Source organism: Terrapene carolina, unplaced genomic scaffold (assembly GCF_002925995.2).
Source record: "Terrapene carolina triunguis isolate 2854851 unplaced genomic scaffold, T_m_triunguis-2.0 Scaffold69, whole genome shotgun sequence".
Taxonomy (NCBI): domain Eukaryota; kingdom Metazoa; phylum Chordata; order Testudines; family Emydidae; genus Terrapene; species Terrapene triunguis.
Window position 1 is genome coordinate 39,491,205 of NW_020664420.1, and position 13,311 is coordinate 39,504,515.

Consider the following 13,311-nt stretch of genomic DNA (forward strand, 5'->3'; position numbering starts at 1 on the left):
GGCGCGGCTGCTCGGCGGGGCGGGGGCGCTTTTTTTTGCTGCTTGGGGCAGCAAAAAAGCTAGAGCCGGCCCTGACCACAATAACTGGTTTTCTGCATATAAAAGCCAGGGCTGGTGTTATGGAGTAGCAAGCAGGGCAATTGCTTGGGGCCCTGCAAAGTTACATTGCTCAAGCCTCAGCTTCAGCCCCAGGTGGCAGGGATCAGGGCCCTGGGCTTCCACCCATATGGTAGGGTTTCAGTTTTCTGCCCTGGGCCCCAGCTAGTGTAATGCTGGCCCTGCTTGGTGGACTGCCTGAAGCCTCACAGCCCCGCAGGGGGCCCTGGGCCCCTGGTTGAGAACCACTGTCCCAAAGTATTTGCTACCATGCTTCATGAATGCATAGTAATGTTTAGATATTTGAAGACACACATGACAGGCCACATTTCAAATCAGCCTCTGAAATTGTGTAGGCAAACTGCATGCAAAGTCTTTGTGCACTTGTAAACAAGATAGTCACTCAGTGTGCGTGGCCAGTTTCCATTTCATATGTGAAAGTCAAATGTATGTAATTTTAGAGACTAGTTAAATATTTGGGTTCCATATTTGAAATTGGGAGCTAGTCCTTGCACTAAGATATAGTACCTGTTACCCCATAACAGTCAACTTTTAATGGTATGGTGACAGAGGATGATTGTGGTTTTTGTATGTAACATTTTAAGGCATTTTTTTGAATAATTTTTTGTCAACTTATTGTCACTGGTGTTCAGAGTATCTGTATACTATAATGTCCCATTATTGTGTATTCTTTTAAATTTTCTGTTAGCCTTTTGATTAAATGTGATTATCTAGGAATTTTGAAGGGTCTTTGCGATCTGTCAGACCATTCTTTTGTCTGTCAACTAGCATTGCATTTGTATCATTCTACATGAACACAAATGTTTATTGATGATCTAGCTTATGATTTTATACTGCTGCCCATTACTACAGTATCTAAAATCAGTAGTAGTAGCCATAGTGGACTTCATGGAGTGCCTGCCTCTTTTTTCTGAAGTTAAAACTCAGCTTGAGATATTTATTAGTTTTGCTTTTTTAGTCTGCTATAAGGTTTGTTCATTTTATTTGGATGGGGGAAGTTGTGTTTGGTCTATGCTTGGGTAGAATCCCAAGAATCCTTCAGTGTTTTTAAATTGATCTTGTGGCAGTTGCTATACTGTTTCATCAGCTCTTACTATATACAATATGTCACACTGTAAACTTCTGCTGGCTGTTTTCTGGGTTGGTGTAAGGTGTAACTTATTAGTTTAACTTTTTTTTTAAACTTAACTTAAAATTTATCTAAAATTCTTATTTAGGCCCACCAAACAAAATGGAGCCAATACTGTAATATGAATTTAATTAGCTCTATAGTTAAAAAAGCAAATAGTGTGGTCTGTAACACTGTATAGCTAGACTCTCAGCATTCTATGCTTGAGATATAGCTCATCTTTATTATGCTTAATTCTAGCTGTGCTTATCCTATCCCCCTTTTTGTTTCCCTCCACAGCCTCATGATTTTGATGAATGCAGATTTGACATTAGCGTAAATGATAGTGTTTGGTACCTACGAGCTCAGGATCCTGATCATAGACAACAATGGATAGATGCGATAGAACAACACAAGGTATGGCTTCTGATTTTTTTCCCCCAAAATTGATGTCTATATGTGCTTATGGAGAGTCATACATCTGGATCTGCAGTCATTAAAATACTTATAAAGGTACACGTGATTTAAAAATATATATTCTTGAATATAATTATTTATTTAAAAGGGCAACTAGAGCTTTTAGAAGCATACTTCAAAAATAACGGAGCAAAAATAAAGCAAAAACTAAAATCTAACTTTTCTTGAGTATCTTTTAGCCAATACCTGATTTTACCATAGGTACATCCATACATTTCAAAGATTCGGCCTTTTCTGTCTGTTAAGGCTGTTGTTCAGACTCTCATCTCACACTTATGACTACTGCATTCTGTTCTTCCTCTGACCTTGATGTCACCCAAATCACTTAAGTCAGCACTTAAGCACTGTTGAAAACTTTATTTTGTACAGACATGGAGTAAGAGACAATCCCTGTCCTGAAGTTTTTTGTCTCTTTATTTGTGCGGTGCCTAACACAATAGGGCCCCAATCTCTGGTGTCCTCAGATGCTATGGTAATAAAAAAAACAAATAGGTAAACCTAAGTGTTTATCTTTATGAACTTTCAGCAGTGTTTTCACCGGTATATACTTTCCTTATCTGAGACTCTTAAGTTTCTCCTTTTATCAGGTATAGTTTAAATAGCACATGTGCATTTCCATTCTGAAATCTTTTGCGTTAAATTGCATTTGGTTGTGTAGAATGTGCTCTTAGCAAATATACTGACTTGATTAAAAATACTTTTCTATTAGTAGATAATAGTTTCTGAATATTTTACCTGTATTGTGCCTTTTATGTCTTCACTTTAAGGTGTATCCAGCACATTTTTGAGTGTATAGAATTAGTCCCAAACCAGAATTCCTTTTGTGCAGTCTGGTGTAGAGGTGGTGAGAGGAAGTGATGTAAAACTTGAAACCATGTCAGTTTGGCAGTCCACTTTGCATCGCTTCTTCTGCAATACCTAAAGAGAGCTCTCAACTAATAATGGATAGAGCTCTCAACTAATAATGGATAGAGCTCTCAACTAATAATGGATAGATCGATCAAGGTGTTGGGTGTAGATGATTTTTATTTTTTTAAACATATCTGGAGTTGAACATGTTTTGACCAAATCCCTTCTCTATTACCTCTTTATATGCTGGTCCTCTTCAGGAATGGATGAGGGAAAAGATGGAACTAACAAGATGTGCTTACACCTTGACCTTGCTTGTATTGTCCCATTCACCATCCCCTTTGTCTTTTTAGATTGTAAGCTCTTCACAGCACGGACTGTCTCTTGTTTGGTACAATGCCTAGCAAACTGGGGCCTCTGGCAATACCGTGATATGAGTAATACAGGAGTTCTCTCCAATACTCTCCCAATCCTTTGATTCCAGGCCAGCAGGGTTTGCTGTGGCAACATTTCCCAACTCCTTTGCAAGTTTTGTTCTGTTAAATCAGTGATTTCCTGCCATTTGCATTCTGGAACAGAAATGGCGTTCTGGAGAGCATTTTTTCCACCAACTTCATGGGCTGTAGGAGATTACATGTGAAATTCTGTTGGAGGGCTGGAACACCTTGATAGACACACCATAATAGACAAGATTATCCTTGACTGTGGAAAGAGGAGTTGGTAAAGTGAAAGAATTGTCACCTTTCCATATGAAGGCTTAGGAGTTAGAGCTCCAGGATCTGCACTATTAGTCCTGAGAATTGTGTATAATCTCCTGGAAAAGGCCAGTTTAACGGGAGGAGTTGCACTGGAGGGTTAAGTCGCTGGACACTCTTTGGTGACTAGAATCTAGGAGCCTTTCAAACTGGGTAGTTTGCTAGTTTCTCTTCCCCTGTTGTCCTCAAAGTTGAGGGGGTAAAGGAAATACTGAAATTTTAGTTCTGATCTAGGAAGCACCAGAGATTTATTATACATAATGTTAAATTCTTATAAACTCAGTGTGTGGTAAGCTACTTTTGATCAGATCTGAACAAATGAATTGGTGTTTGTCAGTTTTCTGTAGATAATCATACATTAAATTCTGATGAAATGTGGTTTATAACCTAAAGTTGAAGGTGAACTGCAAAGTTTAAAACAAAAATTGAATTGAGCAGAAAATTCTGCACACCAGTTTCCCCCAGCCAGACTGTGGGGAAGATTAAGCAAAGAAATAAGTTTAACTGCTCTTAAACTTTTTCTCTTTGCCTTTCCAGGGGAATTTTCTTGCACTTTCTCATTCTTTGAAGATGTCTTGAGTTGCTAGTGAGAGCAAGGAAATCATGTCCACTCTGTTTCAATATATGCAAGTGTCATAGTTGTATTAGTTTATCATTTTGAACCTCCAAATTTGAAGAATTGTCAGTGAAAGTTTGCCTATAAATAATTTTCCACATAAGAAATTGGCTGTCAGTGTTGCTTTAGGTACAAACAGTTTGGGCTTCTAATGGCATAATGCAGTGACTTTCTTTAGTGCTTACTCCAGTGTCCTTAGCATTACCTCTGGGTTAATGGGAATTCAATCTGTGGATGAGTTTCTCAGTGCTGCAAAACCAAATAATTGAACTTCTAGCTCCTCTTCTCAATTGAAGTCCACTGGATGGATTTTTTTGTACTTTTAATAGAAGTAGATTTCTGCTTAGTACTTTGATATTGGAAGATGGCAAAGTGTAAATTCTGATGGAAAGTGTACCAATTGAAGGAAGAGTGTGTCAGCCACAAGTGGGGAGCAGAAACTATCTATGTATATAGCTGAACCCACAGACAATAGTTTTTTATTACTTTGTTGGTTGTTAGTGTTATGCTATCAGACCGCATTGTTCTGAATCTGAAGTTGTTTTCGGTGATCCACTTCCTGTATAACCCAAATTTTCTAGGGTTTTGAAGCCTAGATTTTTTTTTAGGGGGTGAGTGGAGGGAAAGTTCTTTACACTTATTGCTTTTGATTGTCTTCCTTTGACCTTTCTCATTCCATACCACTATGTGTATGTTCAGGAAAAGTAACAACTATTTTAAAATACAAAAACCAAACTCGTGTCAATACAACAGTTGTCAGAGCAAATCAATTACTATAATAAAGCAACAAATTATTTAGTAAAAAAAAAGAATATCTAATACAAGAAACCAAATACTCTGACCAAGACAAGGCTTGCACTGTGCTTCCATATAACATACCTGGTTAATTCTCTGTCCTTGGCAGGCCTCTTCTCCTAAAATAATGGACATTAAACAAGTTGGTGACACACTTGGTTTCTCAAGATGTGAAGATGTTTCAAGAGACCACTATATTTACCAATAACTCTGACTTAGAGTATGATGTTGTTTAAAGTAACCTGCAATGTGAGGGGAAAGAAGTGGGGTTAGTACCTTCTTTCTCTGCCTGAAAATTTTATTTTTATGTATTCTTATATTATGGTGTTGGAATTAATAATAATAATAATAAAATAAAGAGCATAACTATGACACTAATTCAACCAGAAATCCTTTATTAAACCTAAAAACCAAGTAGCATTTATACTGCTGCTCTAAATGTGCCTTAAATCTCTCAGCAATAACCATACCCATTTAGCATGGATCAGGTATTTACAACTGGTTTATACCTGGCATGCTCAAACCCGTGTTGAATGTCTCTAACTTGGTCATAATTAATGACTGCTGTCTGAAGACCCTTGATTGGTTTTAAGCTTTAATTCTTTGTCCAACGTTTACATCCCACATTGAGTAATTAAGAATGGTAATGATTTTTAGTCATAGGCAAAAACTTTAAGCCCTGTTAATTCAGGCACCTGCCAAACTCTGCAGCAACAGCTGCCAGAGAGTTCCCGCCTGTATTCTGGTCCTCCCAGGAAACCACCAACAAAAACCGAAGCCCAATTTCCATATTAACTTCAAAACCAAGCTTTTTTGCATCCACGGGGAGGCAGGCGGGGGAGGAACCCTTTCAAGTGTTCTGTGGAGTATATATATCGCATTCATAACCATGATACCTGGACATCTCTATCATAGAGGAGCAAAAATGGCACAGTTCCAATTTTTTATTTGCAGGTTACCTTTGAAGGACAATATCGGAGTTAGTAAGCACAAAGATATATTCATATCTTATTGAGGGGATCCTCGTATTGTTTCATGAGTCTTGCTCGTTCTAGAGCTGCAGACTAATTAAATTCATTAAGGCAGCTATGAACTTTAGGAATTGAAGATGATGTTCTAAAATTAGGACAGCTCCATTGTACATTTCTTTTTCTAAATGTGTCTTTGCCCCCACTTTTGATTTAAACTGCAGTTACACTCTGGAAGATGATAAAGTTGACAGTGGAGTGTTCCACATTTCCTCTGTGACTTTGACATCAAACTTGATTTGCAAGTTGTGTGTGTCATCGTTGCAAACTCATCTTGGGATCTGAACATCTGGCTTTCTTGTTTCCACACCATTGTTAAAGATCTGACTTTGGACCTTAGTTAACAGTGCTGTTGTGTGAGCCAGAGTAGAATCAGCTCACGTTTCCCCGAGTGTACTGTCTCTACAGTGATGACAATTTTCTTAAGAAATTAATCTCTTCAGATAAGTAAGCAGATATGACTTTAGAATCATATCTCGTCTCTCTTACTTTAACATTTTAAAATGCCAGAATAAACCCTTGTATCACATAAAGATGTAGGGTGTTCTTAAAGTACAGATTTCTTTGTTTCTTTCCATGTCTTGGATATAAGCACACCTCTAAAATACCTTTAGGTATTCTGGTTTTCAACAGGCAAATAAGCATGCCAGATATATACCTGCTTCCATACTCTTACATTCTGAACCAGTACCCTATGTAACTTTTGAACTGGATTACAGTTTATATGGTCAGATCCTGTGTAATTTCTGTCCTTAGTTTTTAGCTAAATGTTCACATTTCCAGATATCTTCCTTTTTAGGGTAGTGGACTGTGACCATCTAGTTCAGGGACTCTCAAACTTGATTGCATCATGACCTTTCTGACAACAAAAATTACTACACGAGCCCAGAAGAGGGGTCTGAAGCCTGAGCCCACCCAAGCCCCGCCGCCACAGGCTGGGGACCAAAGCCTGAGTCCCACTGCCCCAGGTGGGGGGTGGAGGGGGAAGTCCAAGGGCTTCAGCCCCGGGGGGGGGGGGGGGGGGATGGTAACCTGAGCCCCGCAGCCCAGGCCTGAAGCCCTCGGGCTTCAGCTTTGGCCCCAGGCGGTGGGCTCGGGCTTTCGACACTGGTGATGGGGTTTCGGCTTCAGCCCTGGGCCCCAGCAAGTCCAATGGCAGCCCTGGCGACCCCATTAAAGCGAAGTCATGACCCTTTGGGGTCCTGACCCACAGTTTGAAAACCGCTCTTCTAGTTCAACACCAAAGGCATGTATAAGCTGGAAAAAAGCATGATGTCTTTGAATGTTTATAACAGAAAGCAGAGGAAAACATGAGCTGAAAAGGAAATGGAGGCGAGGGTGTGAATTTCTAAACTTTGGATTCAGCCTAAACCTGTGACTCGGGGTGTAGAGCCCTATCTTCCAAAAGCAATTCTCTCCTCTGTCTCCCAAATAGTTAACTTAAATATAATCTTTCCCCATAGCACCTGTGTATTTGGAAGGAGAGTTGAACTAATGGTTACCCATTGATTACATCAGAAACCAAGAAAAGCTCCTTTACCATGTCATGGCTTTGGAAAATCTTTTAAGGGAATTGGGCACAAGTTTGACAAAAAATCAATATTTTTGTAAAGCGTAATTTTGTTCTTACACAATATTTTTTCCTGATAGCAGTTTTAGTAGACACAGTAAAGCATGTAGTATTTAACATTTACTTTTTAAAATAAGACAAATAATCTTATAGGACAACAGTCTAGTGCATAGATCTCTTATTATAAGCTAATATAAGGCTTTGAAAATAAGTCAAAAGAGAGAGACACATGTACTTCCAGATATGTATTTGTGCAGTATCTTAATAAGAGTAAGTTAATACTTCTGCTATTTAGATAGCAAGATAAATCTGAAAAATTATTATTTACCAGGTACTTCCACACACTTCTTGCAAGTTTCAATTTATAAATTCTCTTATTCTAGTTCTTGTGAAAAGTTTTAGACATGTTGAAGATTTTAGAGTGTAACAATACCATACTAACTTTCACTTTTTGTTGTCAAGATTGGCTTATATAGATAAAACTTCAGGGATGGAACTGTTTCATTGAAGAAACTGTTATTTTCCATATTACAGATCATATGTACACTTGATTCAGCAATACTTTTTTGGCCTTACTAGAACATACTTTGTACTTGCTATTAAATTATAGTGTAACAACAGGCTTATTATGTTGTAAGCAGTAACTGTGCTTTCGTAGCTGTATAACGCATTGCTGTTTTGTCAATAGCTGTTACATACTGGATTTAGAAAAACTGTAGATACTAACTATCTGCCTCATTGATGATGAAACAACCAGCTAGTCTTATAACTCTTGTCTCTTGCTGTCACTTGAATTTGGAGTGGGAGAGGGACCCCATTCATTCATTTCCCTGAAGGCTTCTAATCCTCCTACTGAATATCTTAGTTTCCGTTCTGCAAAATAAGCACTTCAGGCAGTTTATCACTTATGGAACACCTATTGTAGTTAGGGAGATAAAATTGCACAGGAATTCTGTTCATATTCTAGTCTTCAAACCTTTTTAAAATTCACGTGTATTGTCAGATTGGCTTAAAATTGGCATTCCAGTTCAGCACTTGGTAGAGGGACCCAGAGTGGAGATTGTGGTGCAAATGTAGATTCTTTTGATCAAGGAGTTCCTGAGTTTCAGGCCCCCAACAAATATTGGTTGGTTTTGGGGTTTTTTCAATTTTTGTGTGTGTGTGCGCGCGCGTGCACAAACAAAATTCTGGATAGAGCATCCATATGAAACCAGTGGTGGCATCTGTAAGCCAAGCTGGCTTATAACTACGCTTTGCAGATTGACTTCAAACTCCTGAGAGCTGTCCCTGGTTCTTAGCCATATAGGGAGAGAGGAAATCCACCCAAATTTGGCTATTATAAGTATCTGAAAATTGCCATTTGCACATATTTAGTAGAGCTTTGTTAGTTTGGTCACATTATTCCAAACATTGTACTGGAGTCCATCTTGAGGGGAGGGATTCATAGATTCATAGATTCTAGGACTGGAAGGGACCTCGAGAGGTCATCGAGTCCAGTCCCCTGCCCGCATGGCAGGACCAAATACTGTCTAGACCATCCCTGATAGACATTTATCTAACCTACTCTTAAATATCTCCAGAGATGGAGATTCCACAACCTCCCTAGGCAATTTATTCCAGTGTTTAACCACCCTGACAGTTAGGAACTTTTTCCTAATGTCCAACCTAGACCTCCCTTGCTGCAGTTTAAGCCCATTGCTTCTTGTTCTATCCTCAGAGGCTAAGGTGAACAAGTTTTCTCCCTCCTCCTTATGACACCCTTTTAGATACCTGAAAACTGCTATCATGTCCCCTCTCAGTCTTCTCTTTTCCAAACTAAACAAACCCAATTCTTTCAGCCTTCCTTCATAGGTCATGTTCTCAAGACCTTTAATCATTCTTGTTGCTCTTCTCTGGACCCTTTCCAATTTCTCCACATCTTTCTTGAAATGCGGTGCCCAGAACTGGACACAATACTCCAGCTGAGGCCTAACCAGAGCAGAGTAGAGCGGAAGAATGACTTCTCGTGTCTTGCTCACAACACACCTGTTAATACATCCCAGAATCACGTTTGCTTTTTTTGTAACAGCATCACACTGTTGACTCATATTTAGCTTGTGGTCCAGTATCCTTTATGACTATCCTCAGTCGTTTGAGCATTTAGCAGGCCAATGCTCAAACGACTGAGGATAGCTCAGTCGTTTGAGCATTGGCCTGCTAAACCTAGGGTTGTGAGATTTAATCCTTGAGGGGGCCATTTAGGGAACTGGGGTAAAAAAAAAAAAAAAACTGTCTGGGGATTTGTCCTGCTTTGAGCAGGGGGTTGGACTCGATCTCCTGAGATCCCTTCTAACCCTGATATTCTATGATTCTATGATATGTAGGAGCTAAGTAGAACTCTTCCTGCAATTGTACCTCCTGGCTGCAATGGCACTGGCACAGGAGCAGAGCAGGTAGACTGTGACCTGTGTTCTCAGTGCTCTTCCTGCTGGTGCTCGCACATCATGGAGAAGGAACTTGACTGGAATTACATGGGCGAGCAGCAAAAGGGAGACTGAGAAAGTTAAGGAGGGCATAGGAGATGATGGGGGTGCTAAAACAGGTTGGAAGTGGTGGTGTGAAATATATAATGAAGGTGGAAACAAGAACAAAAGGAGGTCAGTCTCATGGACAGAAAGGATCAGGTTAAGGGGAACTGGGGCAATTGTGTAACCAGAAGCTCACACTTCCCTCCAGAATATAATATTGATCCAGGATTTCTAAATCTCACTGTTCCTTTGCTGCTATTTGTAATTCTTTTTTCTAAAGTGGCAGAGGTAAGTACTGTGGATCTATTGGTTCCAGTGCTGCTGATAACCCATGTGGGAGTCAGCATGGTTCCACATGACAGAATTTCCTAGAAAATCTCATGAGAACCAGTTCAGTATTTAATGCAGGGTTTGGGTTGTTTGCAGTAACTAAGGCCTCAGGTTACACGTAGAAGATGAGAATAAAACATTATATTAAAAAGCTGCCTATTCAGTGAACATAATCTACCCTGTGCAGTGAATGAGGCATGTGTCTTGGGGAAAAATAGTATGTGACATGTAATTAGATTGTATCATAATACCTACACTCAACTGGGCTGATTTAAGAATGCTCAAACAACCTTAATTATGACATTTTCTAGCTTTCTGGAAGTGGTGACTGACTGTCAGGCCATTCTAAGCCTGTTCTTTGTTTTTAGGAGTATCTAAAACACTCCCTTGGTTAACAGCTAACACCTCTTTCAGTTAAGGGCTTAAAACTCCCAATCTACTTTTCGACAACCTAACTAATCCTTGTACAAAACTCGGCTTTATGTTTCTGATAGCTGTGGTTAAACATAAACAGGTGGGGAGGCTTTCACAGGCCTTCTTTTTATGCACCATAAAAGAAGCAGAAAAAGCCCAAATTAATTTTTTTCTTTCATTATCTTTAGTGAGCCTCACTGAGAGAACCCGTATATTCATCTGACCCAGCTAAGAGTGTACTTTGAGATCGCATTTCCTTTTATCCAAATGTGGTATTTAAAATTCATTTTCACTGTTTTCTCTAAGTAGAACTCTCCAACACAGTTACAAATCTATATCTTAAAGGCAGTAAATTTTGCTATTGTAACAGCAAATTTACGAGGTCTGAAGAGATGGTGTCTGTAGAGGCAGCAAATTCCTCAATTTCCTTCATTAAACTTAGGATAATCAAAGATAATAGCTTGAAGGATTTTTCATGGAGTAGTATTGATACTTTCTACCCATCCTTAAAAAATACTATCCTGTATTGTAATTCTTGTTGAAGCTTTTAATCCAAACCTTTTTTGAGAGGAGCAAGGGAAAAAGGTTAGACTTTCAGAAAGTGAAAGGCTACATTTTCCCCAAAATTGTACATATTATGTGGCTTACCTAGTTAACCTGGAACTTTGCAAATAAATCTCCCTGATTGAAATGTCACAAGTGTAAAATTTCAGGTAGAAGGGGGTTTTAAAAGCTTGTGGGTAGCAGGTCAAAATTGGTCTTCCAGATTACACTATTTTAAATTAATTGGCTACCATGGTTCCATAATACTACAATTAAAGTTGAGAAAAATTACTTTGTTTACCTTCAAAGGGGTAGCCGTGTTAATCTGGATCTCTAAAAGCGGCAAAGAGTCCTGTGGCACCTTATAGACTAACAGACATTTTGGAGCATGAGCTTTCGTGGGTGAATACCCACTTCTTCGGTCATGCATCTGAAGAAGTGGGTATTCACCCACTAAAGCTCATGCTCCAATACGTCTGTTAGTCTATAAGGTGCCACAGGACTCTTTGCTGCTTTTGTTTACCTTGTTTACCGTAACTATTTCTAAGTGGATATTTTGTCTTCTGGTTTAAAAATTCCCTTGGATTAGTTAATCCAGCATTTTATTGACTATTTACTGTTTCTTTTTAAGTGTAAAATTCTTTGGTTACTAAGTGGGTAGGTAGCTCTAAGTAGGCTGCTGAAGTTCCTTGTTAACAAAACTATATTTGTAAGACTTACGGTAGCATGTCACAAGGAGAGTGTTTATCTTCAAAGTATGAAAGCCAAGGCTGTACGAGTTTTGTAACTGCATTCCATTGTACTCTGAACAGAAAACACTGTTGATTTAAGCTGAACTTTAAGTTTCATTTTGAGTCTGAGCGTACTTAGAAAAGACTATTGCCTAGCAACATGGATGGGTAGCTAGTAGCAGAGGAGAAATTTAAACTGTTTCAGGTTCATGCATTAGAACTAGATTAGAGTTTGCTACACCGTGCATTTGTCATTTTCTTGGCCTTTGTATGCATTCTGAGGGTCCTGAGCCTTGGCCAAATCAAAAGCTTCCCAGATACAGCTTGTAAAGAGCTTGTGCACCGCCTAAATCTCTGAAAATCTGAGAAGGGAGACTCTGCTTGATCCTTGTTTTTCAAGGTTTTGCAATCAAGAAAAGCATCTTGAGTTCTTAAGTGTTATTGAACTTTTTAAAATTCCCCCAAATTCTGGAGGCAACAGTGTGTCAAACTGGATTACTCCTGTACCTGATAATCCATGTGTATATATTAGGTATGTGGAAGAGAGAGGATTCACTGGATTTTTACAGTTCAGGACAATCACCTAAAGATACTGCACCATGAAATATGATTTATATTCCATTTATGATTGGAGTGGAAGATGTGAACCTTGCTGTATTAATTTAGATGGATTAAATGGGCCAGAGATGTTAACATAACCTGGTCACTGTTCAACATTAAACAGTGTTAAACAAGGTTTGGGGTTTGGTATACAGAGACCTTAGCCAGCTTGGTACCATAGCACAAACACCATTAAAGATAAAGAAAAGAAGGAAAAACAGTTGAAGTATTTTAAATGTAAAGTATTAAATAGGTCTTTCAATTTGACAACATTCTTTGTTCCCTTTCTCTTTAGCTGGAGAGATTTTGGTTTAACAGTCTTTTAAGTGGTATTAAAGATGGTGGTAACTGTTCTTTTGGGGAAAAGAAAAGTTAGTTGAGATGAGCTGGAGCGGTGGTTGTTGCTGCTGCTAAGTCGGATCCTATCTTATCCCAGCTAGAGCTGATAGATTTGGCAATGTTGTCTGGGTCCCTTTCTCTGGTTCGGTGTGGTCAGAACATCTCTCAGGATTAGGATGATGAAGGATGGTGGGGGTGGCAGCCATGATGGTGAAGATTGTGCCAGTAGCCTCAGTCTGTTCTTTCTCCATATTTCCCCACCACCACCAGCTTCAAAGTCTCTTTCTTTAGGGATCCAAAAAGGGAATGATGAATAGCCTGTCTCATCATTATTTTGTTCACCAATTAGCCCTAATATGCAACACATCAGTTTTAGTTTAATTTCTGGACCCATGTTTTCTTGTTTACTAACCATGATCTTAACACAGTCCTTGAGTTATATCAGTAGGCCTTAGTGTTTGGACTAATTTGGTCTTTGTCTCCATTTTGTACTTTTCCCTGTCAACATTTGTTGTTCTAGGTTATTTTGACA

At 39.0% G+C, this 13,311-nt stretch overlaps 1 protein-coding gene across 1 annotated transcript in view; it reads left to right on the plus strand.

Moving 5' to 3' along the window:
- The window catches only part of CERT1 (ceramide transporter 1), a 169,860-nt gene that overhangs the window by 30,233 nt on the left and 126,316 nt on the right, over positions 1 to 13,311 (plus strand). Inside the window, exon 3 of the mRNA XM_024194127.2 lies at positions 1,526 to 1,642. Coding sequence (XP_024049895.1) covers positions 1,526 to 1,642 — 117 coding nt within the window. The remainder of the gene's footprint in view (positions 1 to 1,525; positions 1,643 to 13,311) is intronic.